Source organism: Neomonachus schauinslandi, chromosome 2 (assembly GCF_002201575.2).
Source record: "Neomonachus schauinslandi chromosome 2, ASM220157v2, whole genome shotgun sequence".
In the NCBI taxonomy this organism is placed as follows: domain Eukaryota; kingdom Metazoa; phylum Chordata; class Mammalia; order Carnivora; family Phocidae; genus Neomonachus; species Neomonachus schauinslandi.
This window is the reverse complement of record NC_058404.1, coordinates 21,127,745-21,145,853: the sequence shown is the minus strand read 5'-3', so window position 1 is coordinate 21,145,853 and position 18,109 is coordinate 21,127,745. Positions and strand designations below refer to the sequence as shown.

The 18,109-nt window shown below is 40.1% G+C and overlaps 1 protein-coding gene across 1 annotated transcript in view; it reads right to left on the bottom strand.

The window, feature by feature from the left end:
• Positions 1-18,109, bottom strand: part of MTMR7 (myotubularin related protein 7) — a 112,864-nt gene that overhangs the window by 55,450 nt on the left and 39,305 nt on the right. Inside the window, exons 2-4 of the mRNA XM_021694175.2 lie at positions 8,865-8,987; positions 7,387-7,549; positions 154-311 (exon numbers count right to left, since the gene is read on the bottom strand). Coding sequence (XP_021549850.1) covers positions 154-311; positions 7,387-7,549; positions 8,865-8,987 — 444 coding nt within the window. The remainder of the gene's footprint in view (positions 1-153; positions 312-7,386; positions 7,550-8,864; positions 8,988-18,109) is intronic.

The window sequence follows — 18,109 nt, the reverse complement described above, 5'->3', positions numbered from 1 at the left end:
AGGAAATGCAGCTCACAGTAACCAGGGGAGACTTGCAAATCCACAGATCTGTATCTACAAAGAGCTGTAAAAACTAAAGGAGATTAAACAGAGGTCATGCTAAGCTATGTGAATCATGAGTTCCCTTGGATTAAGTAATGCCTCCGCACTCACTCTGTAGTCTCTATTCACATCGCTCAGCTGCCAATAATTATTAGGGAGGCCCATTCGCTTGTACTCTTCACCGAGATCGATCAGCATCCAGCCCCGTTCTCTTTCTTCTTTATCCAGCTTGGGGTTGAATGAAAAGCAGTATAACTCTTCATATTTCACTGCAAGATAAAGGAGAATAAAGCCAAATCAAACCAAGTCAAATCCAGAACCAAATCTCCTCAAAAGCATTCTATCTGGGCTGGATTACATCAAGAAGCCAAAGCAGCTTCTTGCCCCTCGGGACACTGCAAGGAGCACCCCATCTCTGGGGGCAGGTTCACCCACCTCCTCCCAGCAATGACATGGAGACCTTGGCACAAGCGAACTCAATTTTGCAAGAGCTCCTTTCCCTTCAGAAACAAGGCCTTCTCCATTTTGCGCTTTTTTTTTAAGTTGCTTTTGAAGCCAAACATATTCTCCAGAACATGTAAGAAAGGGAACTTTAAAAATTAATTAAGAATGTATGTATCATTAGACATCAAGAACTCAATCTGTTTATGTATATCGAGCTTGGATTTGGGATGGCCTCTCAGAGGTGGATGGAGGCCCAGGCCGCTGCCCCATGTTGATACTCACAATATGAAAAAAAGAAATAACAATTGAAAAACTGTGAAATGTATACAGATGTTTGCCCTGAAAACATCTGAACTTATAGCAGACACATCAGTGTCATAATTGCACTGCTCATACAAAATTCATAGGATTCATAAAAAAATCAATTGATAGTGTAAGGCACTGTGGTCATGAGGGGCAAATTCGAGGATGTCTGATGAAAGTCTGCTTTCAATTCTGCCAGGATGTCTATGTCTTTATGTACCACCCTTTCTGCTTGTGAGGCCAGGGCCAACAGCCTTCCCCATTTAGAGTTAGGATTTGATTTTCCTGCCCTGATCTTGTTATGTTGAAGGAAGCAATTAGGCTAGGGCTGTTCAACAAAAATATAAGCAAGCCACATGTGTCACTTAAAATGTCCTTGCAGCCACATTAAAAAACTAAAAAGAAACAATGAAATTAATTTTACTGATATATTTTCTTAGAAAGCCAATATATCCAAATATTATCATTTCAACATGTGTATAAGACTTTTTAATATTTTATGTATCTTATTTCATAATGTCTCTGAAATTCCACATGTATTTCACACTTGACAACATATCCTCACTCATTCTACCTACATTTCAAGTGCCCACAAGCCACATGCAGCCATGTTGGATAGTGCAGATCCAAGCACCTCCGGTAAAGATAAATCATGGCTGATTATCACTGAACACGTATTTCATTCCAGACTCTGTTCTTAGTAAATGTATTAACCCATGATGGGCCTCATTTTACAGATGAGAAATCTGAGGCAAAGGTAGGTCAAGGAATATTGCCAGGGCCACAGGGCTAGTAAGTGGAGACTCTGGATTTAAATTAGGCAATCTGGCTATAGAGTGCATGCTCCTAATCACACGCATTGCCCCTCTAAGGCAGATCCTTCTCCCCAGACGGACCACTTTTGTGTCTTCTCCTTCCTTGTTCCATCCCCTGAATCATCTTTTTTTTCTCCAATAGCTTTCTTTCTCCTCAATTTTCTTAGGTCCCCCCATTTATTCCTTAATCTGTTGATGACATTCAGATGTGGTTAATTTAATGGCTCTTCCACATGTGTCTGGAGGCCCAATAAAGGATCTCACCACCAGCAGAAGGCCACAGAAACACACAGGCAGCCTGAGAGCTAACCTCAGTTTCAGGCTTGTTGTGATTACCATGGAAGTAACTCATCTACAAGGAGGAAGAAAGATAAGGATCATATTTTAAGGACCAGACTTTTTCATTAGACATGCACTCTTTCTTGTAGGAAAGAAGCAAAAGTAAGTTTATCAGTTAGATAAACTATGTTCTATTTCAGTTTCTCCTGATATATTTCTAAACTTCAAGCTTTGAGACACTGACAATTTCAACCAATAAGAAAGTGCACGCCCACAGATATCTGTACACACAAACATGAAGTCGACGCTCTCAGTAGGAACTGTCTCTTGTAATCTTAGCTACTGGAGCAGGAAGACTACAAAATTGAGATCCTGTTCTGGGAACCATCGGCTGGACACTGACACATCTTTTCCATCTCTCAGTACCATTTCATGACTCAGACCTCTGATATCATAACGTTAACCGCAAATGCAATTTGGTTAAGAGGCCAAAAGAATCTCTTGAGAAAGCCTCAGTCCCTCAGTGAAAGAAGAGCTTATGAACACGGGGTTAATAATGGACGTTAAGTTCCCTTTGTCGAGTAGTTACAACTAGGTTTAAAGGTAGAAGGAGAAAACCATTCTAGAACTATGGATAGTTTTCTTTGTATGGGCTTAACGCCTGCTGTCATTGGGAGGAGGCAAGCACAGAGAACAGAAATTAAAGCAAGAACAGTTTATAGCAGATATTAAGAAGATCATTCTTGAACTGGGAGGCATTAGGATTGGTTGCCACTAAAACTGTGAAATGTTTTCTTTGAGTTATTTTTAAGCAAAGGGGTGATCAACCATAGCTCTAGCCCAATTTAAGTAAAATTCTACACAAGGGCAAAGAAACCCACATTTTTGTCAGCCAAAACTCGGTCTTATTAACATAGGCAAGCTTCTTACCCAAAGGCCAGCCCAGGGGAAGCCTTCAGTGGATGACTGCCTACTCTGAGAAATTAAAAAGTACCATTAACACAGATGTAAATTTTACTGAATATTTCCCGTTCACCATGTTCTGTTCCTCTCACCTCCATCTCCTGCAAGATACGTAGCAGAATTCTTAGTAATCACAAGGAGGTGAGTTAAAAACCACACCAAAAGTAGGGCTAAAGAAATCTCTAGTCTTTACAGAATCTGAATGGAGAACACGTCTCCTTCAGAAAGGTCAGATCCCTGATTCCTCACCCTCATCTCTTAAAACAGACAGGTTAAATACTCCACTGGCTTCTCACCCCACGGAGTCTGAGCCATCACACCCAACCTCAAATGTCTTTTGCTATTAGTGAGAGCAGGGTTCAACAGGAGGTGCACCAAAGGGCTCTCCTCCAGAGCTCCCATAAGAAGCAAATACCCCACATGCCTTTGCACTGTGGGAGTAAGCTGAATGTGCACCTCCAATCAAAAAAAAAAAAAAAAAAAAAAAGGTTTTTCAGAAGAAGTTATGCAGAAATCATTCTAGTATTTACTTTATTTACCTATTTAAATCTTACAATTGCCAAGCAAAGGCAGACTTGAAGGTTTTTCTATCCAGAAAGAAAAAGAACAATTTCTAAAATACTGCCTTAAATTAAGAATGGATAGCATTTAAAAAAAAAAAAAAAAAAAAAAGAAGAAGAATGGATAGCATTTTGGGTATGTTTCTAGGAAAGCCAAATCAGCGTTTCAGGACTCAGGAGATGGCCTGAGAGATGCATGTGTTGACTGACTTGGCATTCCTTGAGCACCACTGTTCAGCTGGACTCCTTAACACAGGGAAGCCCTCGGCACTGCGACGGGTTCCATACCTACTGCTCTCATCAAAGCCTTGGCTCTTGGGCAATCCCACTTCCTACTCCTTGGGGGGGTATTTATGCCATCAAGTGGCAATTTTCAACTTGGAACCACCCAGCCTCCAAATGGCCCTGTCTCCACACCCCCACCCCTTCTCTCCTGTAAAAAAGGAAAGGGTGTTCACTCCACCAGATAAGGCAGCTGTGGGTAAGACAAAGCAATTGGAGAAAAAAGAAAAACAACCTGGTTTGTTTCCCAGGTATCAGGCTAACTGGTTATGTAAACAGAATATTTTGGAAAAAAAAATAGGGTAGGAATTACCGTGATAGACTAACTGGGAGAAACAAAAGGTAACAATATTATAATTTAAAAAATACTTTAAAAAAAACTTGCAATGACCAATGTAAAACCTGAATAATACAGTTATTTCACTGATTGTTTCCCTTGTGCAAATTTTTTAAAACTCCAAAGGAAAGGGCGCCTGGGTGGCTCAGTTGGTTAAGCGACTGCCTTCGGCTCAGGTCATGATCCTGGAGTCCCTGGATCGAGTCCCACATCGGGCTCCCTGCTCGGCAGGGAGTCTGCTTCTCCCTCTGACCCTCCCCCCTCTCATGTGTTCTCTCTCATTCTCTCTCTCTCAAATAAATAAATAAATAAAATCTTCAAAAAAAAAAAAAAAAAAAAAACTCCAAAGGAAAGAACAAACACAAATGGGCATTCGCAGAATGAGGAGGTGGGTCTAGGAAGGGAAAAGTGACCGGCAGTCATCAGGCGGACACACATATGTGGAGTTTATTAGAACCAAAAGTAACAATTGAAAGCTCAGCTGCTCCCAACCTTCTGCTTAATTCAGGCAATCTAAAATAGCAGAACTGAAAAACCAGTGAAACAAGGTTAAGAAGACAGCATGGTTATTACTGGACTTTGCAGATTTAGAATAAAAATAAGGAGACGTCTGTTGTCTATTTTCAACAAGTAAGTGTTTGAATGAAACACCAGGGCTGTGGAAGCTAACCCTTAGTGGAAAAGGACTTCTGGACTCAGAGATTAGTATCGTCAATAAAAAGCAAATTACCACTGCAGACACTGCATAAGCAGCCATGACAGACAAGAATATCAAAAGTGAAATTAAGCCCCACCCCCCCAAAAAGTGAAATTGAGCAAATGAGATGATGTCAATCACAAGATTTGTAAAATCATAATATGTGTGCAGAAGAACTGGGGACTAAGAAGAACTGAAAAAAAAAACTATCATTTAGAAAAAATGGGAAAATAAACAAAGATGGTTTAAATGTTGAAGGGCCCAGGAACACTACAGAGGGAAAGATAATTGATAGAAAAATAAACAGCAGAAGCCAAATCAGAGGGAGGAGAATGCACATGGGAAAAATAGAAGCTCTCTGAGAAATAGGGGTCTTTTCATCAGAAAAATGTATATCCTTATTAGTACACTGGATCTATTTCTGGGGCCAAAGTTTTACTTTAACCTAAATTATTCTTTATTAAGAATTAAAGAGCTTACTGACTTTGGCTACTTTAATTTTTCATTCTTACCAATGTGAATTCACACCAAAGACCAACCAATAAAATCTCGCTAAATGTTTTAGTAGTTTGATGTACCCTTATCCTAGAAATCCTAATTCAGTAAAGAGAGAATCTCAAGAGTTCTGAAAATCTCCTTCATAGGACTTGACTTAAATGGACTCCCAAGCATTTCTTCTTTTGTACAAAATAAAATAAGAAAATCTGTCCTCTACAGGACCTTGAAACTTAGCTATATCTCTAAAGGTACTGAAAATAGGTGATTCGTGTTGGTGACAAACCAGAGCAACCAGAGAGAGCTGTATCGTGCTAACACACACACACACACACACACACACACACACACCCACTCTGATAGATCCAGAGGAGGGGGGAGGTATATTTTGTAAAAGATCTTCAGATGGCTCTGATAAGCCACCCCTATTCCCAGCTGGGACCCCCTCCACCTTTCTCTACCTCCACCCAGATTCAAAAGCCTGCTTCCAAGGTTGTAGGCTGTAACGGATTCTAATTTTAGCATTGCCTCTAACATTAAACTGTGAAACTGTCTGGGTTCCATTTCATCTTCCCACACTTATTAAAGTACTGTGTTTTATGTAAACTGACATTTCTGATTCCAGGGTTTCAAAATGCTGGTGGCTTTCTAAAAATCTTCTAAGGTAATAAATTTAATTCAATTCATTACTATGATTTCCTTTTTGGCTCTCTGGCTATGTCTAATACCTACCTCCCAAACGTCACCTTTAAGAAAAAGTGGGAGTTTTAAAAAAAAGTGAGGAACACAGAGATTTTCCTCCATGGGGACCCTTGCAATGACTGTCCGCACCAGCCACAGCCCTCACGTTCGCTGTGATCTGCCCTTCCAGCCACTCAGCTCTTTCCCAGTTCTCTGGGCTATTCCTAAACCCTATTAGTCCGGTCAGAGCACATTTATTACGCAGCCCAGCCATTAATCAGTGATACAGAAATTGCTGATACACAGTTCTCCTCGCATTCCCTGTTGCACGCAACCTAACACACATCTTCCCAGAACTTCTGTTCCAATTATAGTGCACCCTCTAAAAAGTTCAACTGCTTTTCTGGCTAACTTTGCATTTCTGTGCAACACACGGAGATGAAAAATCCTCCACCAACTGCTTTGAAAGGGGAGCAAAGTCAAGTCAAAACTATCAGGTTTTGACAGCTCCCTGGCATCATTTTCAAGAAATAACTTGAGTTCTTCGCTATCTGCAGATGATACGGTCACACCATATGAAATGGAGGACCCAGCCAAGCCCCTTGCAGACGTTACAACCAAACTTCTTGTCCTGAATCAAAAAGCATTTAGCACAGTAACTATAAAGATATATTCCATCTCCCTTGTCAGCCATTTCGGTATAACACTACCATGGAGATTACTCTTATATAAAAGATTTATTTTTACTGAATTCTCCCCAGAAACTCAGATGTCTATTTCTTTTAAGCAAAAGGACACCGCAACCCATACAAGCCACACAGAGAGACAAAAAACGCTTCTCTAGAAGTGCCCAGGAAGCCATAAATCGGAAGACCCCAAGCCGAGGGATAGAACAGAAGAGAAACTGACAGCATCTATTTTTCAAATCAACTAAACATTCTTCCCACGACACTTAAGAAAGTTTTGTTTAGGAGAACCAACAGATCCACACTGTGAATACAACTGATGCTAACAAACGTCTGGTTATACCAACCTTGGGAAACCTCTATCACCATCACAAAGCAATAAAAAACCAAACCTTAAAAGCCCCAAGAGGGGGAAGTACCCTTAAGCTGTTTGATATTAATGTTTTCCACACAAAGCAATTTGTCAGTTTTATCTTAGGCTTCAAGCAAGGTGGCTCAATAATCATTGTATGGGAAGGGCATGATTTTAATACGATTTCACCCCAAAAGGAACAGCTATAAACCCTCCCCCCCACCCAAGACAAAGTGAATACTAAGAATAATGAAAGAGGTTCGTATAGTGAACAACTTAGGGAGAGCCCCTAAAAGGCAATGAATCATTCAGAATTCTTGGCCTCATTGGAGGACTTGGGAAAACATATAATTCCTAAAACACCATAATTCTTAAGCTATGCATATTTCTTGAACACGATTTGTGAACCTCAGGGTGCGACGTACACAATGCTGAGTTCCTCTGCCCTACCTGGCCTCGCAAGGCGTATCAGAGAGATGTATACATCATGGCAGTCTCGTTCCTGCGGGATGATGAGCTGTAACAGCTGGAAGTTCTTGCAGCGAATAAGCAGAGGGCTCCCGGTAGCAGTTGTTGCCTGTTTTTCAATGGTGGAAATCTGACTGTGAAGAATCTACAACCAAAAGTCATGCGGAGAAGCTAAGCACTGATAACTGATAAATGAGACAAGCACAACCCAGATCTCCGAAGGAACACGGACAAGAAACACTCCCCCCACCCCCTCCGCCCGCCTTTAGCTAGCTCAACACCTGCACTCAGACAACAAGAACCAATGTTCCGGGAAAGAGCCATCTAAGTTTGTCATTTTATTTTTCATTACCAAGTCTTCTGATAGCCACGCTAATTATTTAGAGCCAACTATTCAGCATACAATTTTGTACAAGTCCAGGTAAGGGAACATTTTGGTAGTCAAATGGTGAACGCCCTTAATAGCTAAGATTAAATAAGGTCATGAGAAGTTAGTAAAATAAACCTCGCAATCAACAAAAGTTAGAGATGGCTCCGCTGGGAGGTGCCACCATGCTCCTTAATTCCACATGGGATGCTCAAGTTCAATAGCAACTTGAGATTGTTGTTTTCTAAGCTGCTGGTAGTCAGGCAGGCTGGAGAAGAGACTTATGTTAAAGAAAATCAGGCGAAGTGCATCTCTCTGGTGCTTCAGTGTGTGGCGGGAGGTAGGTTTCTGCTCAGTCAATGGGAACATTTGTTATCTTTTGTTATGTAGATATTGTTGACACACACTGTTACATCAGTTTCAGGTGTACAATATACGGACTCATCAACTCTATACATTATGCTATGCTCCCAAGTGTAGTCACCATCTGTCACTATTTCTCTCCACCCAATAATGCCTGCCACCTTCCGCTGAAAATGTAACAATGTCCACAGAATACAGAAAAGGGAAAAATCTACAATTCAGGGATTCTGGTTCTAGTCAGAGTGTCGGGAGTTGGGTGGCTATATAAAATAAGATGTATCCAATGGTCTCATTACTAAGTAGCAGAAATATGTGACATTCGGACTCTTCCCTAGCTTTGCTTTCCTCCGTTTTCAAATTATCAGAAAAGTGAAGACAACATAATAACTAAACGGTCTACATTATTGGATCCTACAAATACAATGTATTGCAAATAAGGCCCTAGCTAAGTGCTGTATCTGGCACTGATGTTCTCGAATCTCTGCTTGACAGCTGTACCATGAAGCACTTACATCTCTATTTCTAGGCCTGTCTTTGATGATGTTTAAATAATTAGTGTTTAAAATGAATAAGTAGATCAAGGGGATTTGACTCTGTGCAAAAGAAGGCGAAGCTGTTTTTTGAAAAACAGTCCTCTGAACACCGAAATATCAAAAGCCCAACCACAGGGTCAAAACTTGTTACTCAAAACAACAGAAAATGTATAAAGCCAAAAATAAGGAATGCATACCCATGTTTCTTTTCTTGTGTCAGGTGCGCTTTCCACAAATATGACATGAGTTGCCGTCAAATACAAAGTACCTAGGGCCGCTTTTTTAGAAGATATTCGATCTACCAAGCGGACATTTTCGACCTAGAGAAATCAGTTTGACAGAGTTATCATAAAGCAAAAGACTACTCATAAAAATAAATAGTAAGTAGGTAATCTTATATTTAATCCAAAATATATATAATTTTGAGGATTCTCCCAATAATAAAACCTAAAACTCATCCTCTTAATTAGATCTCAGTATGTGACTCTGTAGATCAAAAGATAAAAATTCACCACTTAAAATATCATTTTAAATGTACCACAAAATTTTATAGACCATATTCTTTAAGAATGCCCTCTTTGTATTTTTAAATAAGTCAGCATTTTTATTTCACTGTAATTATATAATTCTAATGGAAGGCAGGAAGTGTATGCATCATAGTTGAGTTTTTACAATAACCATGTATGAATTATGTCTATTAAAAGGACAATAATATATCTATGTATTTCTCGGTAGTAGAAACAGCCTTAAGGCAGTTTGCTTCCACATAAACTAGCAGGAAATATATGAGAGCAAAAAGTATCAGAGAAATGTTCTGCGTGTTTACAAGGAAAACCTACCAAATTAAAATGCTCACATTCATTTATAATAAAATCTCTCTAATAAGTGGAATTTTCACCACTGACCTTGGAATGGTTAAGAGAGATCTCTGGAAACAATTTTCATCAAGCATACCTCTCTTATAGGCAGAGCAGTTTCAAGGATATGTGGATTGGGATCATTCCAATATAAAATATAATGGACATTCTAAGATAATCTCTTCAGGGCAAGTGGAAACTGAGGGAACTATGACTCTAACAAGGCAGGGCCACCACAGTGACCAGAGGAACACTCCTATAATGATGGTGGGCTTGGCACTGCTCTCACTGCAGCTGAGGATCAACCATCTACAGACAGACGCTGGCTCGACCCTCACCTCTCAAGTCAAGATGGCTACTCGCTTCCCTGAGGAAGCTTCAGGGACTAGTGAATCACATTTGCTCCAATCTTCAGTCTAATATGGAAGCTGTGGCCCTGATGTATTTGGAGAGCACAGGGCATCCTCCCTGCTCCAGGGAAAACCTTGGAGGAGAGCAGACCTAATGAGTACCCCTCAGGACACCAAGGTCAAACAGCACTCAAGACATTACGTTGCCTTTGTCTTCTCTGAGCCCTAGAACCAAAGCAGCCTTCTGAGAAGAGCACTGGACGGTCCCATCCCACTTCTGCCCAATTTTCAGGGATCTGATGAGGTAAATAAAAAATGTGGTATTTAAAATATGTTTTTATTCATACGACTTAGTCTGAGATGGTTGCATTATTCCTGAGGCCCTGTGAATGTCTACCTAAAAGATGCTCATTCAACAGGAGGCTCTTAACCTATTAACTCATAGTTTTAAAAAGTATTTCCTTCATTACGGATATGTTCCTTTCATATCGTTATTCACCACTGCGTCTCTTGTAAATGGCCTTCATGTCACTGGTTTATTTTCCTACTAGATGATCATCATTTCTTATGTACTCATAAGAACTCTATCAGTAAGGAGAAGAGCCTACGGCTGAATTTTTATTTGTGTGTTCTATAATTTCTTCTTTACCAAACTCTTTTACTGCCTCTACTAATTTTCTCAGTGAGGTCTCTTGGACACTCTGATAGGAATATTTTCTGTAATAATGTTTCTTCTTTTCCAGTATTCATACATCTTTTCCTCTCCTTGTTTACTGGCAGATTGCTGTGAATACCAGCAACAGCATTCATGCACATTTTCATTTGTTTCTTTTTTTTAATAACATCTTTATTGAGATACCCACCCACTTAAAGTGTGCTACACAGTGGTTTTTAGCATATCCACAGCGTTGTGCATACCATCCTCATGCATCCATCACCACGATCAATTTTAAAACATTTTCTTCGCCCCTCACAGACACCCTGTACCCATTAGCATTCACTCTTCACTTCTTCCCCAACCACCTCAGCACTAGGCAACCGTCAGTGTACTTCTTCTCAGTGGATTTGCCTATTCTGGACATTTCATATAAAGGGGCTCCTACAGGGCGCCTGGGTGGCTCAGTTGGTTAAGCGACTGCCTTCGGCTCAGGTCATGATCCTGGAGTCCCTGGATCGAGTCCCGCATCGGGCTCCCTGCTCGGCAGGGAGTCTGCTTCTCCCTCTGACCCTCCTCCCTCTCATGCTCTCTGTATCTCATTCTCTCTGTCTCAAATAAATAAATCTTTAAAAAAAAAAAAAGGGGGGCTCCTACAATATGTCGTACTTTGTGACTTGCTTCCTTCATTCAGCCTCATGTTTTCAACCCATGTTTCAATCCGTTGATCCATTTGTAGAATGTGTCAGTACTTCATTGCCTTGTATTGCCAATAATATTCCATTATAAAGATATAGATACATCACATTTTATGTATCCATTTGTCAGTGGATGGACACTGGGGTTGTTTCTACTTTTTTTTTTTTAATTTTACATTGTTTTTTATTTTATTATGTTATGTTAATCACCATACATTACCTCATTAGTTTTTGATGTAGTGTTCCATGATTCATTGTTTGCGTATAACACCCAGTGCTCCATTCAGTACGTATCCTCTTTAATACCCATCACCAGGCTAGCCCATCCCCCCACCCTCCTCCCCTCTAGAACCCTCAGTTTGTTTTTCAGAGTCCATTGTCTCTCATGGTTTGTCTCCCCCTCTGATTTCCGCCCCCCTTCATTTTTCCCTTCTTACTATCTTCTTTTTTTTTTTTTTTAACGTATAATGTATAATTTGTTTCAGAGGTACAGGTCTGTGATTCATCAGTCTTGCACAATTCACCACACTCACCATAGCACATACCCTCCCCAATGTCTATCACCCAGCCACCCCATCCCTCCCACCCCCCACCTCTCCAGCAACTCTCAGTTTGTTTCCTGAGATTAAGAATTTTGGCTATTATGAATAATGCTGCTATGAACGTTCTTGTGCAAGCTGTTGTGAGGACATTTGTTTTCATTTCTCTTGGGTATATACATATACACACACATACATCCAGGAATGGAAATGCTGTGTCATATGCTAACTCTGTTTAACATTGTAAGGAACTTCCACATTATTTTCCAAAGCGGTTGTACCATTTAACAATCCTACTACCACTGTATGAAGTTCTAATTTTTCCATATCTTTGACAACACTTTTTATGCTCTCTCTTTCTGATTACAGCCATCCTAGTAGGTGTAAGATAGTATCTCACTATGATTTTGCTTTGCATTTCTCCGATGATTAATGATGTTGAGCATCTTTTCATGTGTACCTCTATTTTTAATGGGAACACTTCCAATATTTCACCATTGAGTTTGATGTTGATGTTTTGTTATCACATTGTGGAAGTGACCTATTCTTCATTCACTAAGAATTTTGATTTTTAAAAATCAGGAATGAACACTGTGTTTTTTAAAATATGTATTTGGATGAATATTTGCTTTTTTACTTTAGTCCTACATTACAATAGCAATAGATTTCTTAATCTTTAAACAAGTCTTGGATTCTCAGGATTGGTGTTTTAATATTTCTTGTATTTTACCAGCTATAACTGTTTTGTTTTCTGTTTTGTTTTTGCATCTATACTTTTAAGAGAGACTGACATGTACCAGCCTATTTGTTCTACTTTTATCAGGTGAATTCATCACGATTATGATGACATTAATTAGAAAGATTTCATCATACACATCTTTTGAAACAAAAAAATACAAAAAAGGTACTTCTTTATACAGAATTAATTCTTTAATAATTCTTTTCATTTCTTATGTGGTTATATATCTACTCAATGTTACCATTTTTTAAAAAGATTTTATTTATTTATTTGACAGAGAGAGACACAGCGAGAGAGGGAACACAAGCAGGGAGAGTGGGAGAAGGAGAAGCAGGCTTCCCACCGAGCAGGGAGCCCAATGCGGGGCTCGATCCCAGGACCCTGGGATCATGACCTGAGCCGAAGGCAGACACTTAACAACTGAGCCACCCAGGCGCCCCAAAAGATTTTATTTTTTTAAGTAATCTTTACACCCAACGTGGGGCTTCACAACCCCAATTTCAAGCGTCACACGTTTTACCGACGGAGCCAGCCAGCTTCCCTTCAATGTTACCATTTTTTACTAAATCTCATTTTGACATCTATTGTCTTTACAAATTATCTTCTAATCGCTGGTTTTCAAATTCTTAGACATTTTTAATTCCTATCTGTGGATGAATCCCTCCCCCTTTAACCTTTCTCTCATTCCTAAATTGTGAACTACGTTTTAACTTTCTTGTGATTAGATAGGCAAAGGGTTTTCTTCAAAGTAACAAGTCTTGGATCTACAAATTTACTAATTTTTCTCTTTTCTAATTGTTTAATTTCTGCTCCTTTGTTAATAATATTTCAGCTTTCCTTGGTATATCATGTGTCTTTGTTTTTTTCTTTGTTTCTTTCTGAACTCTCAGGTTCGAGTCAGCTCATTCATTGTCATTCTTTTTGTTTAATAACAAGTCTTAAAGTCCAATCATTTTCCTCCAAGTAAATCTTTGGCTGCACCTTATGGGTTTTATTTGCAGTATTCTTGTTCTTCGTCCTTTCTAGAAGAGTCTATAACTGCATTTTTTTTTATTGCTTCTTTGACCCAGGAGTATTTAAGGAGAATATTTTTCAATTCCCACATGATCAGATTATTTTATTTAAACTTTTGTCATTAAATGTTCTATTCTGAACTAACAACAAGAAAGGTCTTATGGAAGACAGTTGTGGGAGAAGAAAAGCAAGGAGATATATTATTCTTGGAACATTTCTATGGGAAAATACTGATTTGCATGCTAAAATATAACTACCTAAACTAAGTGGAGGTTCAGGGGTGATACACTAGTTAACAGCATCTAAAAAGGGAATGTAAATGATTTTCCCTGCCCTTAGGACTAAGGAGACAAAACTTTATTGGGATAATCAGATTGAACATAAGGTAATATTTTGAGGCAAACGTAATTTAGTATGGATTATTCTCTCCATAGAAGTGAAGGAAGCTATACAGCTCAGATTATTTTTAGAAAGGCTTAGTGAAACAGAACGAGGTTCGCAGATGGTGGTAGATTAGAATACTTAATGAGATTTTTTTTCTGTGTCTTTTTGTTAACTTTGGCTACTGTTGCAGGAAAATTACATTTCCAAAATTTGGCAATAGTTCTTATAGGTCCCATTGCTGTTAAAAGTAATTTTGAAGTAGAGGGAGAAAAAAAAGAAATAAAAAAACGAGGGAAACAAGAAGAGCACAATTTCCCAGTGATCTGTAACAACAAAATAAATGAGTAATAAAAATTAAAATTCAATTGTCTGAGAAGTTGTGTGATGATAGGGAGCACTGCTCAGAGGCCACCACATGGTTTACACTAAGATAACCAGAACATTCTTGACTATGACTCTAGAGTCAGTCAACTGTAGATAAAATGAAACAAATCTCAAGAGTTTGGACACCATCTTGACAATCCTCTGGCTCAATAACTCTGCCTCATTGTTCAGCTAACTTAATTCTACCTTATTTAGACATATAATAAGCTATATGGTAATAAGGCCTATTTCATGCCTGGAGAGACAGGACTCAGGAAACTACCAGCTTCCCTAGACAACGTTATTATGATTCATTTGTGCATTCCAGGAACACCATGCTTAAGACACACTAGGTATTCAATACTCTGCAAATTGCAGTTCATCTATGCAAAAACATTTTACAGCATATTATTAATTTTTTTTAAAGATTTTATTTATTTGACAGAGAGAGAGATAGCAAGAGAGGGAACACAAGCAGGGGGAGTGGGAGAGGGAGAAGCAGGCTTCCTGCAGAGCAGGAAGCCCGATGTGGGCCTCGATCCCAGGACCCTGGGATCATGACCTGAGCCGAAGGCAGACGCTTAAGGCCTGAGCCACCCAGGCGCCCCAGCATATCATTAATTCTTGAGTGTGCCTTTTTCATATTCTGACATTTCTGAAAATGGAATTCGTCTTACAGTTAATGTGTAAGAAGCTGTTATGTCATGTAATTGGCAGTGCTTCTGTCTTTCTTTGTGGGATATAAGATCTTGGTGCATCTTACCATCACTGATGTCTTAGATTTGCTGAAATGCAGTTAAATTTGTAGTCAGTGGCACATAAATTATATTTGAAATCATGAGACCCAAAGAGGTTACCCAGGGAGAACATGTAGAGTGAGAAGAGAAGAAATCTGAGGAAATCCAATCTTTAAAGATCGATAGAAGAAGAGGAATCAGAAAAGCGAACTAGAAAGGAATCCAGCTGGAGGAGAACCATCAGGAGAGCATGCTGTCAAGGAACCATGTGCAGAAGAAATGGTTTAAGAGAAAGGAAGTGTCCATTCCCAATGCTGCTGAGAGATCAAGTAAGGCAATAATTGCAAACTGCCCACTGGATTCAGTGACATGGAAGACACTGGTGACCTTAGCAGGAGTGGTCCTGGGAGAACAGGGGTCAGTAAGAGAGGAATGAGCTCCACAGGAGCTGAGAAAGGAGAGACTCTTCTCTTTGTCAAAGTTAAGGGTGGAACTGGGCAGAAGCCCGAGTGGGATAGCCTGAGCATTGAAACTCCATCCTGGAGCAGCAGAAGACCAAAGAATAGGAGGAGCCTTCCAGAAACAACTGGCACGTCAAGACATGTTAAAGAAAGAATCCTATTATGCTGCCAATGAGGGGGCATCTGGAACTGTGATACAGAAAATACAACAACTCCCATTAGGAGGAACTCATGAGAAATACATTTTAAAAGATCAGAAAAAGGAGATGAGGTTTGCTGGGCAAGGACTTATTTCTCCTGTTAATACCGAAGTCTTCCCCAATCCTTGAAAGCTCTCTCCCCTGGCCTTAAAAACTGGTCTTTTTGGGGCGCCTGGGTGGCTCAGTTGGTTAAGCGGCTGCCTTCGGCTCAGGTCATGATCCCAGGGTCCTGGGATCAAGCCCCATGTTGGGCTCCCTGCTCAGTGGGGAGCCTGCTTCTCCCTCTCCCTCTGTCTGCCTCTCTGCCTACTTGTGCTCTCTCTCGAGATCTCTCTGTCAAATAAATAAAATCTTAAAAAAAAAACCTAGTCTTTTTTTTAAAAAGATTATGAAATGTATACTTATTTACATAATGTTTAAAGTTTCAGAAATATAGAAAGAAGGAAAGAAAATTACCCCTAGTCCCACAATCCAAACATAAGCAGTTTTAATTTTTTGGTGTATTTTAGAAAATATTTCTATTTAAGCATTATTTGATTAGGTAATGAAGTGCCAGAACCAGAAGAAATCATTCCGGGATGGGCAGGAAAAGTCTTTTGCTTTACTGAGCCTCGCCTTTGCCCCATTTCTTCAGGACAGTTTTTATCCACCATGATGTGCTGATGGGTTGAACGAGGACAGTGTAGCTAGGTAAGAGGCACGTTTTAATTCTCCACAGCTGGGTCATGGAACACAGACACATGAGTGGGAGTGGGTGGTGAGACAATCTCTGACCTGACCACCTCAGTGGGAGCAGAAGATTATGCCAGAGAGGGCTGTGGAAACGCAAACCTCCATGGGAACTGGCAGGAATTCCAGGGAGAGTTTTGGATTTCCAAAGGGAAAAAATGGGAGTGTTCAAAATAGCCTTCCCGATAGTTTATAGATCAGGCCAATCTCGGCTGTCATTTGGTTTATGTCAAAATTACCAAAATAATAATAATAAAAACAAAAACAAATATTTTTAGAGTACTTACTCTATGCCATGAACTGTGCCGTCACTTTGCATGAGTGACCTCAGTTAATCTCCACAATAACCCCATGAGTTAGGTCCTTACATAATCCCCAGTTCGCAGTTCCTGGGGACCAGTTTCCCCAGGCCACTCAGGCAGTGTGTGGTGAGGCTCAGCCTGGAGCTAGGGTCTGCCTAACTCAGAGCCCAAGTTCATCAGGCACCGAGATGTGGGCACCGGTGAATGCCTCTGAGGTCCTTTTAGTCCTGTTCTTCAACATCAATATATATGGAATAATCGATAAACAATTCTTTTAAAACCAGTTTTATACATGAAAATTAGTATTTGAAAATTGAATGCTTGCAGACAAAATTATATGATAAAACCATATTCACAAACCACTATCAGCATAATCTTTGAGATTAACCCAAAGACAGAAAGCCTGGGCATTGAATACAAGAGCCCAAATGCTGGCAAGAGGGTTCTCAGAACTAATAAAAGAGAGACCCCCAAACGTCCAACTCCATTCAACAAAATGCCCATGCAGAGCACCATGTTAGGTCCAAAGAAGAACAAAAGGGTGAATAAGAGTGAACCTTTGTTTATCCTCAAGAATCTTACAGACTCATATGTTAAGAAAAAAAAAAAAGAAGAAGAAGGTAGCGGGAGGGGAAGAATGAAGCGGGGGAAATCGGAGGGGTATACGAACCATGAGAGACGATGGACTCTGAAAAACAAACTGAGGGTTCTAGAGGGGAGGGGGGTGGGAGGATGGGTTAGCCTGGTGGTGGGTATTGAGGAGGGCACATTCTGCATGGAGCACTGGGTGTTATGCACAAACAATGAATCATGGAACACTTCATCTAAAACTAATGATGTAATGTATGGGGATTAACATAAGAATAAAAATTAAAAAAAAAAAAAAAGAATCTTACAGACTCAATGGAAGAGCCTGTGCCCCAGGTTAACGGCCTTTTCATTCCCATCCCTGCTCTGCTGGCTTTAGATTGAGGGGGAAAAAAAGGTTTCATCAGCTTTTCTAGGCCAAGGCTGAAAAGCTTCAGCGAAAACCCTGAGCCCTGCCACGTCACTGCCAGGTCTGAAACAGGACACCCGGCTGCAGAACACAAGCCTGCTCCGTCCTTCCCTCGCCCCCTGGGAATCAGGGGAACCTTGGAAATCACTGAGACACAGAGCCTCTCTTCAGCAACTCCCGATCACAACACCTTCTAATTTCAGTCTTAATAATAGAATATGAGCCTTGACCTTCTACTCTGTAGGTCGAATATTGGATTGTGGAACATTCTGGATTCCAGAATCATACCAGACTCTCTACAAAGGTAAAGCTACTCTTCAGGACAGCAGTCTGCAGTGCGGGCTAGGATTACCTTCTACCGAAAAAGAAGAGAGGCAAATGTCACTGGCCACCAGCTTCGCTTGGACCAAAGACCAA